This window comes from Aquarana catesbeiana, linkage group LG08, assembly GCF_042186555.1.
Source record: "Aquarana catesbeiana isolate 2022-GZ linkage group LG08, ASM4218655v1, whole genome shotgun sequence".
Lineage (NCBI taxonomy): Eukaryota > Metazoa > Chordata > Amphibia > Anura > Ranidae > Aquarana > Aquarana catesbeiana.
The window spans coordinates 99861931-99886162 of NC_133331.1; the positions used below are offsets into that span (position 1 = coordinate 99861931).

At 41.4% G+C, this 24232-nt stretch overlaps 1 protein-coding gene across 4 annotated transcripts in view; it reads left to right on the top strand.

Moving 5' to 3' along the window:
* Positions 1-24232, top strand: part of ATE1 (arginyltransferase 1) — a 154684-nt gene that overhangs the window by 73060 nt on the left and 57392 nt on the right. For all 4 annotated transcript variants that reach the window (XM_073596226.1, XM_073596225.1, XM_073596227.1 and 1 more), the window contains one exon: positions 10900-10932. In XM_073596226.1, coding sequence (XP_073452327.1) covers positions 10900-10932 — 33 coding nt within the window. The remainder of the gene's footprint in view (positions 1-10899; positions 10933-24232) is intronic.

The following is a 24232-nucleotide window of genomic DNA, read 5'->3' on the forward strand; positions in this document are numbered from 1 at the left end:
GCTTTCAGCGCTGTCGCACTTTGAATAACAATTGCGCGGTCATACAACACTGTACCCAAATGAAATTTTTATCATTTTTTCCCCAATAGAGCTTTCTTTTGGTGATATTTGATCACCTCTGCGGTTTTTATTTCTTGTGCTATAAACAAAACAAGAGTGACAAGTTTGAAAAAAACACAATATTTTTTACTTTTTGCTATAATAAATATCCAAATTTTTTTTTTTTTATACAAATTTTTTCCTCAATTTAGGCCGATACGTATTCTTCTACATATTTTTGGTAAAAAATATCGCAATAAGCATATATTTATTGGTTTGCGCAAAAGTTATAGCGTCTACAAAATAAGGGGATAGATTTATAGCATTTTTATTATTATTTTTTTTTTACTAGTAATGGCGGCGATCTGCGATTTTTATCGTGACTGCAATATTGTGGCGGACACATTGGACAATTTTGACACATTTTTGGGACCATTCACATTTATACAGCGATCCGTGCTATAAAAATGCATTGATTACTGTATAAATGTGACTGGCAATGAAGAGGTTAACCAGGAGGGGGCGCTATAGGGTTAATCGTGTTGCTAGGGAGTGACTCTAACTGTGGGGGGAGGGGACTCACAAGGGGAGGAGACCGATCGGTGTTCCTCTGTACAAGGAGCACACCATCGGTCTCCTCCCATCTGACAGGACGTGGATCCCAGTGCGTGGCCGCCGGGCACACGCGCCGGGCACACGCACCGGGCCCGGAGCGATGCGGCGCACATGCGCGCGCCCCCTGGGCTGCCTGGAAGGCTGCACCGTCATATGACGGCGGCCCAGAACAACAGCTGCACCGTCCCGCCGTCATATGACGGTGGGCGGGCAGCAAGTGGTTAAGGGGGTGTGGCAGGGGGGCGTGTCCTTTGCCTACATACATTTGTTAGGTGTCCCTCATTCCCATCTCAAAATGTTGGGAGGTACGTATTAACCCCTTCCCACTGCCGTCCCCCAGCTCTTTAGGGGAATCTAAATGCAGAGAGGCGGGCATTTCAATCATGTAATTGCTGTGATTGGCTGTGACGGCGGTCACATGATCTGAAGCTCCCGATCGCAAGTATGCATCAGGAGCTTCCGGTGACAATTTAGTTACTGTATTGGGAGCACACAGTGAGCTGGGCTCTCAGCACAGTAAACCGTTCTCTATGGATGCATATGTGTACAGCTGGCAGTAATGAGTTGGGTTCTTTTTTTAGGCATTTTCTGTTATATGGGGTGACCACTATCTCCCAGTTTCCCAGTGCTCCTGCATCATCGTTCTTTCACATGTGCTCCAGATGGAGACCACAAGTGGCCAGCCAATGCACATTGCACATGCATGTTCGGTGACTGTCAGCCATCACTGGAGCAGTTACATATAAGGAGAAAGTGGCTGCAAAGTGTTTAGAGCAGATCAGCATTGCCCTTTTAAAAAAAAAAATTAAAAGGTTAAAACTGTGTGCACCAAAAGCACAACTAGTTGTTTTATAATTGGAGGACACACCTATCTATCCACTTACTTGGTATCCAATCGGGCAGGCCTTTGCACTACATAGTTGAGGCTAGACCTAAAGGAGATTGTACAATCGGATTGTATATGTATAGTTTATGGTGAGCTTTACAGACGTCTAGGGACACACTGCTCCTGTTTTCAGTACTAGAGCTTTGGTCCACATAGGCTGTTATGTGATTGCTTTACTCCTGCACACACTGCCAAATGAACAATCCATGCAAGAAAGTACAAAATCGATCATTAGAGGAAGGCACTTGCTGTTTATTCAGGGAGAACAGTGCTCACTGGCATTGATTGCATGCGAGTACAGAGGTGGGCAGGAGCAATCTCCTGGATGGGGGGAGGGCAGGTGAATGTTCATGAAGTCAGCTGCTGAACTGCTTCCTTAGTTTACAGTAACCGTTTTCCCGTCCCAAATACCAAGACGCATACCAGAAAGTAATGGAGTTCTTTTCTATAGAATGACCTGGAGGCTCAAGTAAGGCCTTTCCTACAGTATAAAGAGTTTTTGTTTTGTTTTTTTTTTTGTGTTTTTTTTCTTTTCAGCAACAGAGGTACATTAATGGTATATTGGTACATAGAGAAGCTGGAATTTAGAAAAAAAAAAAAAAGTGAACTTAGCCTTTAAGTGATAAACCTAAGGTTTAAAGTGATTTGCATGTATAGTGGTATGGAATATTGGCTAAAGGGTTAAAATTCTTAGGAGGAGCTGGAACGTGTGACGCGATCACCTGCTGGGATGCAGCGGCCATCTTTTGGGTTGGAAATGCCGGTTGTTTCTACAGGCTCTTTTTAAACCATGGAAATGTGAGTTTTATTTTTTCAATCTGCAATAAACTTTTTACTGGGATGTCTGCACTATAAGGAGCATTTTTTTATATTCATTTGAGAGTTCTGTTGCTGTGGTGGGCACACCAGAGGATATCCTTGAGGTGGACCGCTTCTTAACCCCTTGATTGACATCCATTGCCTACTGATTTCTGGTTATTAAGTTTTGTTGTGGTGGAGGCGCTAGGTGACACCCCTAAAGGGGTTTTCTGCTGAGATTGCCAGTGAATGACATTCATTGCTTAATAATCCTTGCCTGAGGGTAAGAGTCAGTGTGTTCAGGTGTTCTAGTTAATCCACTTTCCTCTCAAAATCTTAAAGCTTGTTTTGCAACAGTTCAAGTGTGGGCTTTCAGATTGTTAGATGGCCACTGGAAACTGGTTTACTTTAAGACTAAACCTTGTAATCAGCCTCTGCCTCCCAGAAACTGTGTTAATTTCAATGGGAGAAAACCTTCAATTCACATTCTACTACAAGACAAATGTAGAGATGGAGGCATGTGGTTGGCACAGGAAGCTGAAAATGTAAATCATAACCTCAACTCCGAACCAAGACTATTTAATACGATTTATGTTTTTGTGCTTTTGGCATTGTCTATTGTCATTGATGCCTACTGCGAGTCCATTATTATTTTTTTCTTTGATCTAAAGAAATTAAACTAGCCTGCAGTAGATTGCAGTGAACGTTGATGCCTTTCTACTTGTTATTTAAAACCTTAAAGTGTTTTGTGGGTTTTTTTTTTTTCTTTAGTGAAGATCTCATCCTTCCCTACTCTGTCAAGTTGTAATTGCTGTCTCTGCCTCCGTAGGGGGTGTTTCTTTGATTCGTGTAGCATGACTGTATTGTCACTGGTGAGGGGAAATATCCAATGAGGGGACCAGACAGCACTGAGAATCAGATGGAGGTTTCAACATCCACTGTGCCCACACCAACATGGAAAAAAAAAGTTTTGGCTGGAGTTTCCCATAGACCTTTAACAATCATATCACGTTTATTATGCCATCTTAACACTTAATGGGTTCAGTATGAGCTCAGAGATGGGGTCCCCATTAACGTGCTGTGTTTATGCATCTAATACTGTGGAGATTATCTGAGCTGGAGAAGGATTAGCAGCCTAGTGGGAATGACTGGAGGCTGTGTTGAACGGCATATAGAGGGGTTAACAAGAGTATCCAGTTGCATGTGATTTCCTAATTATAATCACCAGATTTCACAGCCACTTAAAGAGAATGGCTACTCGAATAACCTCCAATTCTTTCTGTGTTTAAAATTGTCAGCGCTGTAACTCTGTAGTTACACTGACTATTATGTAAAGGAAGAAGAGCATTGTTGAGTAACTTACTTGACATAATGGGTGAAATGAGATCAGGGTGTTTTTGGTATTGAGTTCTATTTTCTTTGCTGTCTGCTCATTAGAATAACGTGTGATTCTTTCAACTACAACTAAGATGGGAAATCTGTAACAGGAACTAGAGAGAAATTATCCTTTTCAAATTTGGTCCATGGAGTTTACAATCTAATGTCATACTATTGTCTTATAGTCCTGTAAATGTTAAGGCCATTTTGGGTGAACATCAATAATTTCACTAGTATGTTTATAGTTTGTGGGAGGAAACAAGATCACCCAGAGGCAACATGCAGACACACAGGAAAAAATATATTTTTTATTGTCTTTATGTTAACGAGCTAATGTTCATGACCACCTTACATATCAACCGACAGTCTGGAAGCCCTATAATATAAGCCCTATAATAAGTGTTTTGGGGATGTATGAGAACACTACATGCACAAAACTCCTTACAGATAAGGACCTGGTTGGGTTTAACGTATATGTTAGGATAAATTCAGTATACCTCTGCAACACATTTCCCCATGTTTTATCCCTTTTAAAAATGATGCAAGTACAGAAAAGTATCTGTTGATCTACCAGGAATCTAGCTCCTCAGTTTCTGTTTGGGTTGATAACACAGTGCCTTTACTCCAATGAAATCATAACTGGCATTGTCCGCCCTGCCTGCTCGACTACAGAACTCCAGCCTGTTCCCCACCCCTCTCTGGCCAACTCCCCTTGTAGTCCAGCAGGCTTAGCCTTGCCTGTTGCACTACACAACTCCAGTCTATCACACGCCCCTCCCTGTCCCGCTCCACCACTGTATACATTGATTTTTCTCATTAAAGCATAAGTTCATCTTTGGGAACATGTTTTACGCGTTTTTAGGGAGGAACGCAGCCTTTCTCAAACTTGACATGAAGAAACCCTTGAAATAACTTTCTGATCTCAGGGAACTCCCGAAAAATGACTATATCTAAAACTCATGAGACATTAGTGTGATGGTCAGTGGGAAGAATGGTCCTTATACTTTTGGGATATAATTCCCCTTACAGATGGCTTAAAAGATCAATGGTGACAGTGGGAACTTATCTGAGCAGCAGAAATTGTTCATTGCTAGAGGAAATCCTAGCAAACTCTGGAGGAACTTTAGAGTTCCATGGAACTCTGGTTGAGAAACCCTGATGTAACATGTTTCCACTGCAGCAGCCTCTCCCAGACCAGCCACCTCTAGTGACAATGAGCCAGAGATCTTCTCCCCAAACTCGCTTTCATAAAAAAAAAGTCACCATGCGAGACTTTGTCCACCTGGCCACATCAGTCACACAAAGGGGAAAACTAAATGTACCGACCACTGCTTGTAGTTCACAATGAGCTACCAGGGTGTTGTTCAGGGCACTGCCTGCTCATACAAGATTTAAGCAGACAGCTTTCACTGACAGTCTGCAGGAGTCCTGCATTGCACCAATGATATGCTGATCACAGGTGCAATGCTTTGCAGGCTCCTAGTAAAAAAAAAAAAAAATGCAAAAAAATGTGCATTTGTTATTATTATTTTGTTTCCTTTAAAACAATCCTTCTGCCTTGACTCCTAATAGTTTGCCCACACAACTGTGTGTGGAAAAAGGGCTCTTGGAAGATGTTGTTCTGGGGAGAGAATGTGCCTAAGGCCAATAGAAACTCACCACCTAAAAGCTACTCTTTCAAGAACTGTACAGGTCTGGTGATGTCACAGGGAGGAACAAGCTAAAAGGAAAAATAATGCTTGGGCATGCTGGAAAAGGGGGAAGCTTTGGGGGCAGGTATGGGTCTTATCTGGAAACGAACTTTAAATTCATTGTTTGTTCTGTGAGACAGCATTGTTAACCACTGTGCTGCTTCTCCTGCCTTAAATCATTTAGAAACATTATTGGGTTTTCTCTGTGATAGTCTCATGCAGCATCTTCTGTCCTGTTAGTTGTTTACTGAAGCTGATGTGCTCTGTATGGGAATAAGTAATCAGGTGGTTGCGATGAACAGCAGTGTACTGCTTAATTAGCGTAAATACAATACAAGCGTTTGGTCTGAGTTTGTGGATTGGGCACTCCTGCTTACACTAAATTGCACTGTTTTATTCCAAACAGAACATGTTTCTCTTTGTTCAGTCGTACATTTGGTAATGATCATAGTAAAGATGTTTGTATTCTGTGGGTAGTGGTAAGGTTATCCAGATCTCTTGGGGATGCACTGCTATGAACATTTTGCCCTGTGCTGAAAGGTTTACCGACATCAAAGTTCAGTCTTCTCTGCACTGGTGTGAATCAGGCTGTGCCCTTTGCTTTTTTTCGACAGACCTGGAAAATGTAGGGCAGCAGGATATGCCTGATTTAAGCAGGTCCATCCCTTATGCTTTAGGGGGCTGCTCATGCAGCTGCAGATTTAAAGATGTCTTTCCTGGAACTGTAAAGGAGCAAGCTGTATCTGTGCAGTGCCAGGATTGGAAGAGCACAAAGTGCCAGGCTTGGAAGAGCCCGCACACTTGTCACAAAACCGTCTGTGTGACTGTTTAGTCAGGAGTCTGTTTTCGGTGAATGAATGGCAAAAGTCCAGTAATATGTGTTTTTCCATGATTCCTCTGAAAGTTCACATATAGGGCAGGTGATTTATGTTACCCTTAATGCATGTTGGACCCTGGTATTTTTCTTTCCAGAGGCACAGCTTCTTTTTTGGAAAATATTAACTAGATTTTACCATAATTTTAAGTATCTGAATAACGTCTTGGCACGGGGATCTGTATGTTGCTTTATGACACTGAGGTACTTGAATCCGATCCCACCTTATTCTGTGATGGCCCACCTGATGAATATTATATTTACTTTATGCTTATTTTTAAGGCTCCAAGAAACATGCAGATAAGTTAGTGATACTAAAAAGCGATAAATTTTTTGGGTTTGAAAAAAAAAAAAGGTAATACCTGCTTTGTACAATGATATTGCACAGATAGGTACCTTATCTCCTCTTCTGGCAGTCCCCTGCAGGCGCTGCCAGCTTTTCTCCCCACTTCAGGTGCCTCCTTAGCACCCGGCTTGCTAAGAAGGCACCCAAAGCGTGTGCCCCCGAGCTGTGTGTGTCCATAGACCACAGTCCAGCGCCAATAAGACACTCCCTCCCTCTCCACAGGGGTTTGGCAGCAACTGGGGCCTATAGCTACACTGAAAATGCATTAACCACTTCCCACTGCCATCTCCCAGCCCTTTAAGTGAATCAGAATGTCGGAAAGAGGACATTCTGATCATGCGACCTCTGTGACTGGCTGTCACATCGGTGACATGATCGAAAAGCTCCCGATTGCAAGTATTCATCAGGAGCTTTCCGTGACACTTCAGTTACTGTGCTGGAAGTGCACCCTCAGCACAGTAAACGGTATACATATAGCCACATATATGTGACTGCTCGGCTTTGAAACCCACCCACCAAGAGGCCACATATATGCGTGTGGCTGCCCGCCGGAGGCTGAGGCTACAAATGTTTTTTGACTTTAGAACCACTTTTAGAGTTCTCCCAAAGCTCCACATTGGCACATGCAATCTCTAATGCACTATGTGTAATATATTAGTTCTATATAAATGCCGAAAAAAAAAAAAAAGGAAGTAGTTTCCAGTCTGAATTAAACTTTGATCTCTGCTCAAATCCATTCAAAAACCACCCCTCCTCCACCCTGAGAAAAGCAGCAGTGGTGTTCAAATCCCAACTAGATCCCATTTATCCCAGGTGAAGGTTATACAACAACGCCTCCTGACTGCTGACAAAAGCCTAGATTAAAGCACCATCATGAGTCTTTTCTACTTCTAGCAAATGGTAGATTTTGGCAATCTAAAATACTACATTTATTTTCATTATCTCTCATTTATAAATTGGCCTCTTATTAAAAAATATGTGTTTTTAAATATGTGAAAAAAATGTGCTTCACATAAAGGTCTTGTGTATTAGAGAATTTATGGCTGGTGCTGTATAAATCAAAAACCATTCAAGTGATCTTTTGAACTTATCAAAAGGTCGTTGATCAGATGTGATGAAAGTGATGGGGGGACACATGGAGTTAATTATCTTGCTGGTACACAGTGGAATGTAAAGCAGTAACACTCTGAACTGTTCTATGGAAAAAAAAAGATGCCATTTTCACAGAGCTTCCAAGTTGAACTTAGTTTATACATGTCCATTCAGCACACTGGTGGAGTGGAGGTGTTGTTCATAGCAGCCAATCCTATACTTTTGAAAATGTGATTGTTTGCTACAAATACCTCCACTTCTTTCATTCACATTTATAGAATAACACTCTTGGGGTTCTATTGATAAAACATTTGTTGGACGAATGTCACACACATGGAGGCTGCACAAATTTTGACAATAACTTCTTTAAATCGTTTAACCCCCAGGGGCAGGGCGTGGTTTCTGATCATGTGACCACCATGATTGGCTATCACAGTGGTCACATTGGTCGAAAAGCTCCCGATCGCAAGTAGACATCAGGAGCTTTCCATTCCGTTTTCTGAAACAGGCCACATATTTGCATACAGCCACCGCAAAGAGGTTAATTTTATATGATTGTCAGCTCCATCTAGTGGCCAAAATGCAGTATCGTTTTCTGAAATACCTTAATGAGAAATTATTCTGCATTTAAGCCACTAGATGGAGCTCACAATCTTCAGCGTTAATCTATTACAGAAATTTTGGCTGAAATTCGTGCAGCCTGCACAAATGTGTGCGACATACCTCCAACAAATGCTTATAAACATTTAACATTTATGAGTGTGATTCCCACTTAGTGATTCTCACTTATCAGCCTTTATTGACACTGGAGTAATGATGAATTATATTTACAGTTACCCTTGGTGACCCCATGGCAAGCATTGAAAATAGCAGCACACTGGTGTGTTAGGAAACACTTCCTTTCTGTCAGTGCACTTGCTCCTAATAAACCCGTAAGGCACAAAAGTAAGTTAGGATTTGTTAGTTTGACCACATGTATGTACACATCCTAAGGCTCCATGCACAAAAGTGTTTTTTTAAGCTCCTAGAAGCTATTCTGAGCATTTTTTTTTTTTCTTCTCCTAGAAGCTAATAGTGTTATCCCGTGTGTCCATGCTCACTATTTTATGCTAGAAGCATTTTTCAAGCTTTAGCTTTTAGGAACAGAAAAAAAAATTGTTTTTGTAGTGTTATTGGGAGCGTTTTCCTGGCAGAAAAAAACACTAGATGCCGCTAACAGCTTTTTTTGATATTGTACTGTAAAAACTCTAATACAGTGGAACCTCGGATTACGAGCATAATCCGTTCCAGGAGTATGCTTGTAATCCAAAGTACTCGCATATCAAAGCAAGTTTTCCCATTGAAGTCAATGGAAACTAAAATAATTAGTTCTGCATTGACTTCAATGGGATGCAATACCGCATGCGGCCAGAGGTGGGGGGGGGGGGCACTGGAGAGCCTCGGAAATGGCCAAAAAGGCCCAAGGACACTTCGGCTGACCTCGGCAAACCTCGGAAAGACGAAAGGCCTTTCTGTGTATTTCCGAAGTGACGTTCAGCTCTGCTCGGCTCCAGTGCCCCCCCACCTCAGGCCAAAAGTGGTACTGCACACCACTTTGGCCTGAATCGTGCTCGTTTTGCGAGACAACACTCGCAAACCGAGTTACGATTTTTAAAAATACAGTGCTCGTATTGTGAAACGCTTGTTAACCACGTTACTCGCAATCCGAGGTTGCACTGTAAAAGCTTTTTTCTTCATGTACTGAAAAAACCTTGAATAAAACGCTAATGCTCCTAAAACGCTACGACAAGCTGGCACAAAAATGCTATTATCAGGATTTTTCATCCAGTATTGTTTCCTAGCATTTTTTTTTAGCTTATAAAAGGATAGTTTGCATGTTGCCTAATTATGAATTATGCTGCAGGAGACTAAGGACTACACTGTATGTGTGATAATGCAAGTAAAAATATGGGATTGCCTGTGGCAATGCTCAGAAATGATCACATGCCGTAGAACTGTTGAGCAATATCCGGTAGAATACATTAGATTTGCTCAGTTTCTCTTACCTGCCATATATCTGGTATAATTGCCACAAATGAGCATAAATACAAATTGTAAAAAAACAAATATGTTAGTCTTTCACATTCAGTTGTTCTTTAGTATGTGATCATTCTGAGATAAGTCTAGAAGATTTTCCTATACAAACCTAGAAACTGCTTGTTCCATTTGAACTTAGCCCCTGTTGCCTGAGTTCAGATTTTTAGATGACAACTAATACTTCAGTCTTTTATGTCTTCATCATACTTTAACCAAATTTCCAAAGGCTAATATTTTATAGTGTAGAAGCTACACATTCCGCTCCCATAGTGGGTAAATTTACATCTGAGCTGTCTAGAAATAAACATACACGGACACAAAACAGAAGCCGACTGTGAAACTTGGTATAAACCATACACTTACCATATATAGGCTGTGAGTGTGAACGCTCTGTATCAGAACGTGACTAATCTTTTTCTTACTGGAGTTCTTGAAACTTTGCGCTAGATTCCTGCACATAATCAGCCACCCAGGTCATTCTCAAGTGAGTGAGAAAAGTTTATAGCATTAATTGCAAATTAGATAAACCACAGACAGGATCATTTGAAGGTTTCTGAGGGGGGGGGGACAAGAATATTGTACATTTCCTGATTAAACTCATAAACGCTGAGAGATGAACAATGGAAGAGAGTTGTATGGCAATTCCTGATTTGTCTATCGTAGAACATTTTAAAAGTAGATGTTGCTGCATTCACAAGTTATAACAATGTCTCTGGTAATGTCTTTTTTTTGGAGTGTAGTTAGCCTGAAAGACATCATAGACATTCAAGAGCGTTTATGTTGGCAGGCTGGCCCCTAAACATAAACGGTTCTACTGTTCAGTGGGAGACTCGCACTCACCCGTTTTATATATTTCCATATTTACACATGTCAGATACCCTTTCATGTTAAATTTGAATATACATAGACATACATACATGAATGTACATTCTGAGCAGGCCATATTTTCAGCCTATATTTCCAGATGCAGAACTGCAGTGTAGGCAGACGAGCACTAGTCTTACATACTGATAACTATTGTACATGTTACTTTGAACTGAGATTTCTAACATTTAATTTCTTTTTGTTTCCTTTGCTTAATGTCACCCTTTTCTGGGTCTTACAGTTCACCAGATTCCTCTGCGATTCTCCTCTAGAGGTAAGTTTCTCATTAGCCATATAAAAACTATTTGGATTGCAACATAAAGTGTAATGCTAGAAGCCATACTGAATCAAATTGTTGCTTGATCTTAGATGTCTTTCATTTTAATCTTATTTTATTAAGGTTTTTTTATCTAAAAAAAACAGGGCTTACATTTAGAAAAAACAAACAAATTCCATTGTAACAAACAAATACATACATTTATAGTACAATGTAAATCTATTTAGTACCAACAGTGTACCTTCCCAAGAGAAAAAGGAAAAAAAGAGAAATTTTGCCTCAATGTTTAATAAGATAAGGTAATATCATCAAAAATTGGATAATCATATATTCCGCAATTGCGTTAGGGGACACAACTATGTACACGTTATTCACATTATATTTACTTACTGGAACGTTAGAAAAAGGGGGAAAAAAAAACACAAATAAATTACAAACATGTCTTAAGTATTTTTAATTTTTTTCTTTAATGTTGCCAATATGTTTAGGGATAATTGTACTGGTCGCAGACAGTCATTTTAATACTTTAGTAAAAAGACAAAGGTCAGTTATTGTTCTGTTGAAATTAAATCTGTAAATAAAGTGTAAAGGCAGCAGTTTTTTTTCATCTTAATGCATTCTATGCATTAAGATAAAAAGCCTTCTGTGTGCAGCAGCCCCCATAATACCTACCTGAGCCTCATCTGTCCAGCAATATCCACGAGTGCCTCAGCCCTATGATACTCTCCCTCCTGATTGGCTGAGACACAGCTGCAGCACCATTGGCTCCCGCTGCTGTTAATCAAAATCAGTTAGCCAATCAGGAGAGAGAGGGAGCGGGGCCGGGCTGTGCCACAGCTCCGTGTCTCAATGGACACGGGGAGCTGTGACTCTGCTCGGGTGCCCCCATAGCAAGCTGCTTGCTGTGGGGGCACTGAATGGGAGGGAGGGGCCAGGAGCACGTAAGAGGGACTCGAGAAAAAGGAGGATCTGGGCTGCTTTGTGCAAGTACACTGCTCAGAGCAGGTAAGTATAACATGCTTGTTATTTTTATAGAAGAAAAAACAAGACTTTGCAATCAGTTTAAGTAAATTTCCCATGAATTTCAAACTGGTACCCTAGGGCTTATGTTAATGCAATATATATGTTGTGCTGTGGCAAATTGTGTGTGGAACACTCTCACCCCATGTGGATATTGAACATTTTTGTGGTTCTTGTGTTAAGCAGAAGGGTTATCCCCTTGTATGACAAACTTTAAACTAGCAGTACACATTGTAACATGATTTTTTGTTTGTTTTGGCTAGAGTATGGAAGGGTAATAGCAGCCCTAGTATTTGTCCTTGTGACCATTGTCATCAGGACTAAAAATAATAGGAAATCCAACATTTTTGAAGTGCTTCTAAAGGCAGAAGGTTTTTTTTATCTTGTGCATTCTATGCATTAAGATAAAAAAACCTTCTGGGTGCATCAGCCCCCTCTAATTCTCTCATGAGCCCCATCTCTATCCAGCGATATTGCAGGAGAGACTCAGCTGTGTGGCACTCTTCCTCCTGATTGGCTGTCAATCAAAGTCAGTGAGCCAATGAGGAGTGAGGGGGCAGGGCCAAGCTGCGGCTCCGTGTCTGAATGGACACACACAGCATCTGCTCGGGTGCCTCTATAGCAAGCTGCTTGCTGTGGGGGCACTCAGGGGGGACCCAAAAAGAGGAGGCTCTGGGCTGCTCTGTGCAAAACCACTGCACAAAGCATGCAAGTATGACATGACATGTTTATTTTTCAACAAAAATAAAAAAAACAAGACTTTAGTATCGCTTTAAGGGGTACTTGTTCTAGTGACAACTGTCTTAAGAGGTAATTTCCCTCACTTTATTGATTTTTTTTCTAGCCTGGGCTAGATTTACACTCCTGCAATCTGATTTTGATCCAACTTTAAGTTCAATTACATAGTGCAACTTGGATTTAAGTTGGATGCTACTTTGAAGTGGTTTGTATATTCTTTGGGGCCAAAATCGGGCTGGAATCGCACCTAAGTAGTACAGGAACCTTTTTCCATTAACACGCTGTTAGGAGTTGCAAACAGTGAACAGACACCATTAAAAACAATGTGATTTCCATTGTCATGTGATTCTGTGTGACTCGAGCCACATCTAAAAACTGCACTAAGGTGAACGGAGGCTTACTGTGGTGTCTGAGGGGGAAGGCAGTTAAGTGGACATACAGTAGGTTCTTAAAAGAACTTGAAAGGTACATAACTATTGCTCCTTCCAAAATTAAAACAAAAAAAAATTTGCTTATATATAAATTTTTAATCTACAGGAGTTTGTACAATAAGATTGTAATGTGTCTGGCTACCTTAGAATAAGCTGTAAATGGCCTACAAGATTTTTAGCATCACACTAATACAATGTGCATGTTGACAGACAAAATGCAACCACAAAATGCCAAAGATGCTATCATTATTTGCATTGGTAATATTTGGGTCATGCAGTGGTCAACTGAAGTTCGTAAACTATCATATAGCAACAGTTCCAATGTGATTCAATTTGCAATTCATCTGTAGATCACAATACAATGGATCCCTGACACACTTTATAGCACTTTTTGGCAAAAAAATTTAACTGTTTTGGTTAATGTTAAAAACATTTGCAAGTTTGGAGTCCACCCTACCACATCAAGTGTGTTCCTAACTTTAAACTACCTGAATTTCAAGCTTTATGACATTTATAGAAATGCACAAACAGAGAGCAGGCTCACTTGGAGCCAACCCTTTCCTTCTTAAAATTACAGCAACTCACCAGACATCACCTTTGCAAGATAGCTGAAGACCTCCAGTAAGTCTGAACGTAGAATTGCTGCAGGTCCTAGTGGTGTGTCCTGCACATTCTCATTGATATTTGTCTATGTATGACCAGCCTCTGATTGCTCTTGACTAACCAGATCTACTAGTAGCCCCAGTCACTGCCCCAGTGTTTGGCTTCTGCTTTTTTTCTTTACACCCAGGTTTTTTTCCTCTGTATATAAATTCAAAAATTATATTCTAAATTGATAAATATTTAGTGTATACCTATAGATTGCATACATTGCATACTTTTATACAGATACATTTTATAGGTTTTCCACTTTACTTTGTTTTAAGATATACAGCACTTAAAATTAATATTGAAAATTCTCATACATTTAAAAGAAGAGTTTTGCTGTGTATATTTTGTATGTCCAGGGCTAAAATCCAGAGCTAAAATTCTATATTTTTTATTCTTATTATCCAGGTGAATATGAAATAATATATCTAGATATATATATAGATATATATAGATAGATATAGATCTATCTATATATATATATATATATATATATATATATATATATATATATATATATATATATATATATATCTCAATATTTTATATTTACCAACTACAGCACAGGGCACCCATTTTCCAGACTGTAATGTCTATAAACCTGCTGTTTATGCTAAATTACACAGCTGAATGTCCAAGAGGCGTGACAAGTGCAGGGAACCCAGTATGCTCTGCAAGTTTAATGCATACACCATATACTAAATGTTAACCAAAAAAAAAAAGTCAATGAAAATATATAAAACTCCAGCCCATAAACTTGAAAACGTAATCATTTCAAAATCATTCTAGTCTCCCCTAAAAAGCCTTGATGTTTTAATTGGCTTCCTTTTGCTAAGGAATCAGTCCATGTTAAACAGTGAACCTATATGTTGAAGTCATGTTGTCCTGACTAATTTGTATAAGAGATTTTTAGGGTGGTAGAAAAATGTAATCATGCTTGGGTTAGCTACGTTGCCTAGTAAAGCAGATTGTATATACTCAAGTCCAGCCCAGCCAGACAAAATACATTTTTAACAGAGATGTGCTCTGTGGACACAGATCATTTCACATGAAGCAATGCAATAAATTGATCTCAAACTGAGTGCAAGATTGCAGACAAGAGCATGGCACTGAGGATTTGTGTTTTATTTATACAGAAACTTAGTTAAGCAGAACCCCAGAGGAGTTGGATATGGTTCATGGAAACACTTCTGTATATAGCAGCCAGGAGTAGTCCAGCCCACAGTCATTTATTACGGAGAGCGCAACATCCTGAAGGAAAATGGGAAGAATGTGCAACATGCAAGACATTGTGAATGACTACTGGACCCTTAAATAGATCTCTTTAGTCTGGTTTAAAGTGCAGCCATGTGCAATAAGTCATAGCAGGTCAGTAGAAAATATTTGCACATGTTTTATCAGGAAGACCATGCTATATAGGAGACAGGGTTGTATTTAGAAACCGTTTCCTTAAAAATCCTTAAATGTGAACACTCCAGTGCAAATAAGGAGGACAACCTCCACAGCTTCCTCAGCATTTTAGTTTTTCACATGCTGGTAATACTAGTGAGGCATTTCCAGTCATACCCACTCCAGTCATATGTTGTGTGCCACTTTACCCATTCAGGGCAAAGTGACCATGTCAGTGAAAAAATCCACCCTCCACCACTTTGTACTTCCTCCCCAGCCAATCCTTCCCTTATTGGAGGGACCAACCTGATGTTGGGGCTCAGAGTGAGCGCTGATGTTGCTCCCTCCGTCATGTGACAGTGCTTTGCTCAGCAATTGGCACTGCATCATGAGAAGAGGGCTCCGAATCACTGGGTATTTTGCAGTGATAGCCATAGAATGAGCGCTGCAAAGTTAAGTATAAAGTGGTCAGTGGAAGGGCTATGGACAATAATAGGCAAAGTGATGGTGTATCTTTAAGATAAAACTCTGTTGAGAGGATGCAGACTGCCATTAATGGTCACCAAAATGGTCACCTTCTGAAGGTACTAGTTATCTGGCTGTCTCTGGCTTCATGCAGCAGGGGAAGCTAAAACATCTGATCTGTATTGTTGCCCCATGTCTTTAAGAAAGGATTAGCATAGTAGCCAGGAAACTAGTATTTTTTTTTTAGAAAGAAAGGTCAACAGTTGCAGCTCATCAATCCCTTGCAGCACAAGCTTCCTTTGAACAATTCCTATGAAAATTTAGGTGTACTTCTTTGAAACGTCCAGCTTCTGAGTTTTCTATTTCAAGCTCATGGTACGACCATGCATGTTCATATCAGGAAAACATTCAAACATATGTCTGTGGGGAAGAGAAACACCTTGTAGACATACCTAGGGGAGGCATTTTAGAGACAGATCTAGTTCTAGCCCTCCCCCCTTGACAGCAGATGTTTAACGCATGCCACTAGGACCTACAAACCTATTAAAGTTCCCTGACCTTAACAAGCAGAGAGATGCATGCAGTGCAACATCACAACATTTCACTCTAAATCTCATGAAACTAATAGTCCTGGGCAACAGTGCTTTAGATCTCTTACTGCATATATATCGCTATGAGACTATATGATTAAAGTCTAGGCACACTCAAATACCAGGAAGTGCACCTCCTATTTTTCAGGAGGAAACGGTAGATTTTTCAGGGCACTGCTTAAGAAAAAATAAAATTTCTTGGTGTTAACTAAAACATAGTGAATTTTTGCTTTCTGAGTTCATCCGAGCATTTTATTGAACATAGTGCTTTTTTTGTAGGCCATACTTGACCAGTATTATTGGTGTTTCTTATTGGAGCTGAAAAATGTATTCCTCATGCCCTCTGCTCTCTTGCTTTCTACGGCTACAGAAAGCCATTTAATATATGTTTGAAATGGCAAATTCTCTGCTAATCCTCTCCACGTGCACATCTTTCATTTCCCTGTATAGTGCATTTCGTGCTGTTTCACATTCTGTGCCTGTAAATCACATCACCATGTGTAGCTGCAAATTTCTGCTCGGGCTTCCCTCCTGCTGTCTTTGCTAGGCTCCTTCTCCTCAACAGTTTATTATGGTGTCGGCTTTCCCCCTCTGCCCTGCCATATCCATGTGAGGTGAAGGTTGCTAAACCTTTTTTGACCAGAGTAAAGTTTATAGCTGAGTTGAGCACAAAAAAAATTTATTTGCCGTGAAATGGGAACAGTCCAGAGTAAAGCTGGCTATAGGTGGGCAGATTTTATATTATTTCTTCAGTCAGCAGGCTGGATGGTCAAAAAACAAGGTGTATGGAGGAATCTCCCCTGCTGGGACATTGTATTCTGAGAGCGGGATCCAGCACTCAAGAATACACTAACGGCTAATCAACAAGCTTAGAGTGGCACTGCAAGTTTCATTCGGATCCCAAATCATTATATTTGTATTCTTTTTGGACAATTCCACCAAAATTGCTTGTGTGGTTATTTCACAGCTATCTTAAAGATGAACTCCAAGGAAACAGCTGAATACACAGATGAAATACACATATGGGAACTGTTTTACCCACCAAAGGGAACTGTATTTGTGTTCATCCAGTCCTAAGAATTACACAGCTCTGTCACACAGCAGTCCCAGCCGGTGACTGTATTGTGATAGGGGAAGCAGCTGACTGCTGAGCTCATCTTTCTCACTCTTTTCTCACTCATCTTATCAGCATGCATCTTGCACTGAAGTACAACTGCTTAGCTCCTTAAACTACCTCTCCATCCCCCAGTCAGTGTTCTGCTGTTTACAAACTGCAGGCAGTACCGCATTACCGAATAAGCAGAGTAGGTACTGGCTTATGGGCTCCATGCCGTTTAAAGGCCCAGCAACAATGGATCAAAATAATATTTGACCTTGAAAGAAAATTACAGTGACATTTTCTTAAATTGTTTACTAAAGATAGAAAAAAATAATCAACTCAAAGAAATTTTACATTAATGCAGTATTTTCTCTATAGAGTCTTTAATGTAATGTACCCAATTACAACTTAAAGTACATAAACCATAGACATTAGGTTCACATTAAAGTTTGTCTCTTAAAAGCTCATCTTCTGTCAGCTTTCAGTTTGTAAAACATTTTGGTGTAACCTACGTTTGTGCTATGTACAGTGGTGATGGTCATCTCTATCTAGCAGCCAGCATGCACACTACTTAGTTTAACCACTTGCCTACAGGGCACTTACACCCCCTTCCTGCCCAGGCCATTTTTCAGCTTTCAGCGCTCAGATCGTTGCCCCACAATAGTATTGCAGCAAAAGACCATTTCAACTGGCGACACAGGTCGCACTAGCTGCTCCACTATTTCTCTTATGGGGGGGGCGTGGCTGATGATGGACGGCCGAAGACATGTACCCCTGAGCTCTGTGCTCTCCCGGCGACTGCAGGCTGTGTTCCCAGCTAATCACAACCGACCTGCTGATGGCGGCTTTCAGCTCTAACCCTGCTGACTTTGCTGATCTACCGCAAGGCACTATCCAGTGCTACCTGCTACGTACAGCCTCACAGGACTCCCGGACGGGGCAGACAAACTGGCAGCCATCCGAACTCGAGGTTAACCCAAGCCGCCTCCCCCGAATGCTTCCTCTACAAGCGGGGATAACTCAGGTGAACGCGGACACTGTTCCAGCAGAGCTGCTTCCCCCAACCTCAGGTGGGGCTCCGGGCTCCACAACCACCCCCCTTCTCTCTGCCTTCCGGGCTGACTTTGAGTCCTTGGCGTCCACAATGGAAACTTCTCTCCACAGTGAACTGAATGCCCTCAGCATCAGGTTTCAGCATCGGAGACCGCATTGTCTGCCCTAGCTACCACCCAAGTAGACCGTACAGCCCGTATAGTAGTGCTTGAAACTGCATCCACGGCTCATCTGTACCGTTTATGGCAACACCATCTCCGAATAGAGTATAGTGAAAACCAGAGCCGCAGAAACAACATCAGGCTGCAAGGTGCTGATCTCAAACCCACTATCATCTCTATCCTCAATTAGGTCCTGGGCAGTGAAGCTACATGACATATTGAACTGAACAGAGTGCATAGAGTGGGGGGCAAGGGGGGTGACCGAAGAGACCACCCTCGCAATGTTCTTTGCCGGGTACACTACTATACCCTGAAGGAAGAGATCTTGGGCAAGGCCTGGCGCTTGAGCCCACTGAACTTTGACGGATCCTCAATGCACCTATATCCAGATCTTTCCCGCAACTTGCTGTGCATGTGGCGAGTGGTCCGTCCACTGCTGGATTTGATTTGGCAAGTAGGTGCAACCTACACTTGGGGCCACCCCCTTCAGTATCAAAGTAACCCGGGATGATAACCGCAAATTTGTCCTGTCAGATCTGGACCAACTTCCTGCCGCCTTCCTCTTCCTGGACCAAGACCCTATCACCGCCCCGAACTGGTTGGACCCTCCAGATGACCGCCAGAGCCTGCTGGACCTGGGCCCTCCCCCGCAACGCTGTAGACACCCAAGGTCTAGATTGGTATCCTCCGGTCCTAGAGTACAGCGACCCATGTCACCGGAAGACTGACCCAAACTCTTTCAAATATGACCTGAACTGATTCCTTTTTCCATGTCTTCTGCTCTACAAGGAGGTTATAGTTCTTGTCCTGGACTTCGGCCAGGTTTGCCTTAACTATGTTTTTTTTTTTACCCATGTTTCCCTCGACAGTCGACCTACATGTGTGGAAATTTTTTTATGAATGTATGTTGTCAGATGTCCCCCAGTGTCAGTTTTTCATTAACGCTCCTAGCAAACAGATCTGCGTACATGGGAACCATAGCATAACCATAAAAAAAAATTATGGCCCACTGAGCCATGATGGAGTACGGCTTCCGTCATTGGTAGTGGTGGGAATGTGCACACGATCATGTTCAGAGCCCTGTAAGTTGTGTTCACATTGTGAGACACTTTGTGTCTCAACAGGAAGCTAGCTGCATGGCTCTGCACACGTCACTACTGGAATTCTGTTTGAATATATACATGTGTGTGATTTCTTTTGAAGAAATACAAGTATCTGGCTGATTCTGACCTTCCTTCGGTTATTCATGCTTACAGTATGGATTAAAAGAGCAGGTGCTGCTAGGGAGGATTTGGCTAAGCGCAACGGGATACCAGCCTCTGTCTGTGTTACTTGGAGATATACAAGCGCGCTTTCCAGGCATTATACAAGAAAGTTATGACTGTGCTTATTAGCGCACAGAATTATTTGCTTATAAACAGAAGCTTATAAAATTTCCATTACACTACAAAGACTCTCGACCAATTTCTCTTTCAAAACCGGTTCCACTTCCATCAGGTACCTTGGAATTCAAATACTGGCTGATGCATCGCAGCCCTTTTCCCAGAACTTCACTCCCTTACTCCTTAGAACCCAAGCGGATTTATCTACATATGCGTCCAAACGGCTCTCATGGCTGGGTAGAGTAAACGCCCTGAAAATGGATGTTCTCCCTCGGTTCCTGTATTTGTTCCAAACCATTCCTATACACATATCTAATTCGTACTTCCGGAAACTACGCCAGCTGTTCTCCAAATTCATTTGGAATGCTGCCCATCCCAGAATATGATATGAAACATTATCTCTTCCAAAGGTTCGGGGGGGGGGGGGGGGGGGGCAGGAGCCTCGGACGCCTCCTTGTACCATAAAGCAGCAGTGCTCACTCGCATATTAGATTGGTTTCACCACTCTTTGACTGAGCTTTGGGTTCATTTGGAAAGCCATATGAACCCAATTGAACTCTCGGCTCTCCCATGGACCTTGCCCATGATCCAGGGGGGCTCGGGCCCCCTCAATGACTTTACCCGTCAAACAATTCAGATCTGGGATTGCATGCTGTCCAGAAGGGGCCTATCAAATCACATGGGGCCTATAACTCCCTTCTTTGGGACCCCGGCCTTCCCGCCAGCTATGTATGTAACGGGATTCGGACCATGGCGAAAAGAAGATCATAGGAGACTTGCCTGGGTCCTTCGAGCAGACCCCACTTTAAGGACAGATACCCCTCCTGTTTGGCTTTCCCAACACCCCATGCAGTGGCTTCAGAGACAACAGACTACTTCTTACATCCGGACTTTCCCGTCCATTTCAGATGTCCTAGCTGATCCAACAGGATGTGGGCAGAACCTCCAACACATGTGGTATCTCAACTTTACTCCCTCTTGCTCAGTATTTCTTATCCTGACCTTCCATCGTTGATGGTGAATGTTACTTTAACCTGTAGTGTTTTCAGGGGTTGCTAACACAGATGGTCTCCTGATGTGCAAAAAATGTTTTCACTCCATTTTTATGTAACCTGGATATGCATTTGTTCCGACGTATGTGATACTTATTGTGGGTGTACCTTACCAATGTTTGTAATGTTTATATATTCTTCTATTTATCTTGATCTCTATATAAATAAAATAAGATTGAATTAAATATAATTTCAGAGACTTTTATTCCCTCCTACACAAATGGAAAAACCACACTATCTGCTTTTTTGGATGCATTTTCCCGATTTAAAATGTTCATTTTTGCCTAAGTTCATATACCTTTTTGAGACTCTGCTAGGGTCTGTCCCAACCAAAAGACCTTAAACTCCAAGCAGCTACAGTAAATTTCGTATGGAGATACAAACTTTGCAGGCTCTTCTTCCTTGAAGACTTGGGGTGGCTTAGGAGCAACTGATATCTAAATACTTCTACTCAGCCCACCTGAGACGTTTAGCATTGTGGGCCACACAACCATCCTATAGAGGTTGGACAGAATTTTAGAAACTATGGATAGCCCCAACACATCCAAACTCCTTGCTGTGGAGCTCGTCCTATACAACCCAGATGTTGGTTTGTCAGCCCTGATGCAATTTATTAAAACCATATAACACACATCTCAAGCTAAATATCACCTGACCACTTCACAATACATGATGGCATCATTCTTTTTCACAGTCCAGATCCTGGACAACTTCACCTGATAGATGGTTCAACCCTGGCAAAAGCATGTCAAATTTAGATTTGGACATCTGGTCAGTCACCCACTAAAAGCTACTCCCTTTCTCCAACATGCAGGAAAAATGTTAATTCCCTCATACAGCACTAAATAGCTACTTGTAAATTTGGCCTTTCATCCATTCTTTCCCCAATAGCTAACGTTTCCAGATCTTCCTCCCTTTGAACGAGCCTGTGTTAATGGCCCTTCTCGGAATAATCTAATTTCAGACAAATATTCTGAGCCACCACTCAGAAAACCCATTCCCAAAACACCTTTACTTGAAATGGTGGGAAACGATACTGGAAAGAGAACTTCTGCTAGAGATGTGAAAGAGATCCTCAAAAGCTCATTTTGCACAGTGTACAGTGAAAATATCTGTAAAACAATGTATTGGTACACACCAGAAACACTTCATGAGATTCGCCCTAGTGCTAGCACTAGCTCTCTTCTGCAAATGCAATTCTCAAGTGGCTTCTTTATCTATTCTTGTGGACCTGTACGGACATCATCTCATTCTGGTGAGAAGTTAACCTCCCCCCTAAGTTTTCAGACCATTCAATATAACAGCACCCGCTAAACCCATCAATTAGGTCTATTGATTGCAGAACTATCTAAACAATTAAAAAAAACTTACTACACGCATCCTTACAGCAGCCCACTTTTTACTTCTAAATGGAAACACCTACACCCCCTGACCCCTGGTGATTTACTCAAATGAATTAAGCAAATAAATCTTATGGAACAGCTTACAGATGGAATACACAATAACCTAGAAACATTTTCAGGAAGTATAAATTCAATAGGATCTATACATTTCCCAAGTAAGTTTTTTTTAGATAATTGAAACCTGCACGCTGAGGCACACCCGGGCTCACTCCTGAATGGCACTCCCAGTTTGTTAAACCCATAGGACTAATTGCAACACCCACTTCCTCTCCTACCTAATACTGTACCTTCCCGCTTTCTTCCAATCTCTAGTTAAATACTATTATAAGTTATAGAGGATATTTTCTTCCTGTTCCTTGGTTGTTGATATTGTGCCTATGCCACAGAAGCTGAATACCACCAAAATCGCTACCGATAAACAACCTCTTGTTAACAGGATCATGGACTTCTTATTTCTTTCTTTATTCTCTCATGTATGCAGAAGGCAACCCCCCCCTAAGATTTAGTCTTAGAGACATTTTTCCCAGACATTGTGGAGACTTGGTTTGGGCCCCTGTGTTACATCATGTATGCATTTTATTGTCTTTTTAATAAGTATACATTAAAAATACTTTTTGTCATGTATTAATGAAATCTGAAAAAGTGCATGAATCTGTGTATTTTATATATACTCAGGGTTTTTTTTTTTCTCAAAGAATAGTTGCAGATACCCCCCCTCCCCCCTGAGCCACCCCTTTTTTCCACCCCCTACAAACACTGTCCCTTGGTTCTACCCTTATCCACGTCCCAGTACTGCTCATTTTAGGAAATATAGAACCAAGTATCATTTTGTGGTGCTAAGTAATTTGTATGGAATGAGTCAATGATAACAAGAAAAGCAGTAAAATAGATCCTCTGCAGCCAGCAACAGTAGACTCCCACAGCAGCAATATATCCCCCCAGCAACATTACACCCCCACTAGCAACCGTAGATCTCCCAGTAGCCAGCAACAGTAGGCACCTTCCAGCAATAATTGATCCCCAAATGCATAAGTCCACCCAGAAACAATAGATCCTCCACCAGCAACAACAGACCCCCCCCCCCCCCCCCAGTGACAATAGATCCTTCAATAGCCAGCATCAATAGACCCTACAGCATGTCCCTGCACCCCTTGCCATTACATACATTCAGTGCTGGAGGTGCCGTAACTGCATTCCCCTTTGTTCTCCCTGAAAAAAAGCCCTGTATATACCCGTCGCTTAACTAGAAGAGTGGCATTTGGAACGCATCTTGTCAGTGACTTTATGGTGGAATGTAGAATTTTCCATCATGCAAGTAGACTTTTGTGACTGATGAAAATGATAACAAGCAAATGCATGTGTGTTATCCCATTTATCACCCAATTTCCATAGAAGCGAATAGGCAAACGCTGTATGCTAAATGGGAATAAATACATGTTCAGCCGCTACGGAATACAGTGGTTCTTGGGAGGTGGATACAGTAAGTCTTAAAACTATAACTAAAGTTTGGTGTGCCCTTTAGCACTGGTCTTTATGTGAGGGGATTGCCTTGATAACAATCTCTCCCTGCCCTAACAGTGTGTAGTTTATTGGGTATAGAATGCTCTCCTGAAAGTTTACATTCTTTCGAATGGTATGTGGCATTAAAAGGAATGCATTGTAATGGTATGTATCCTGTAATAATGGTCTCAGGAAGCAGTAAGCCATTGTGTGCTGTACTGTTTTCTGATATTTACATCCAATGCATTAACTAGTGGAAGGGAAAAGAATGGTGGGTGCTAAAGGATCTGCTGTCATCCTTTAAGTAGTACACTGGGAAAAATCTCTGGATTAGCTTACAGAGCCATGTAGCATTGTTGGGAGTTC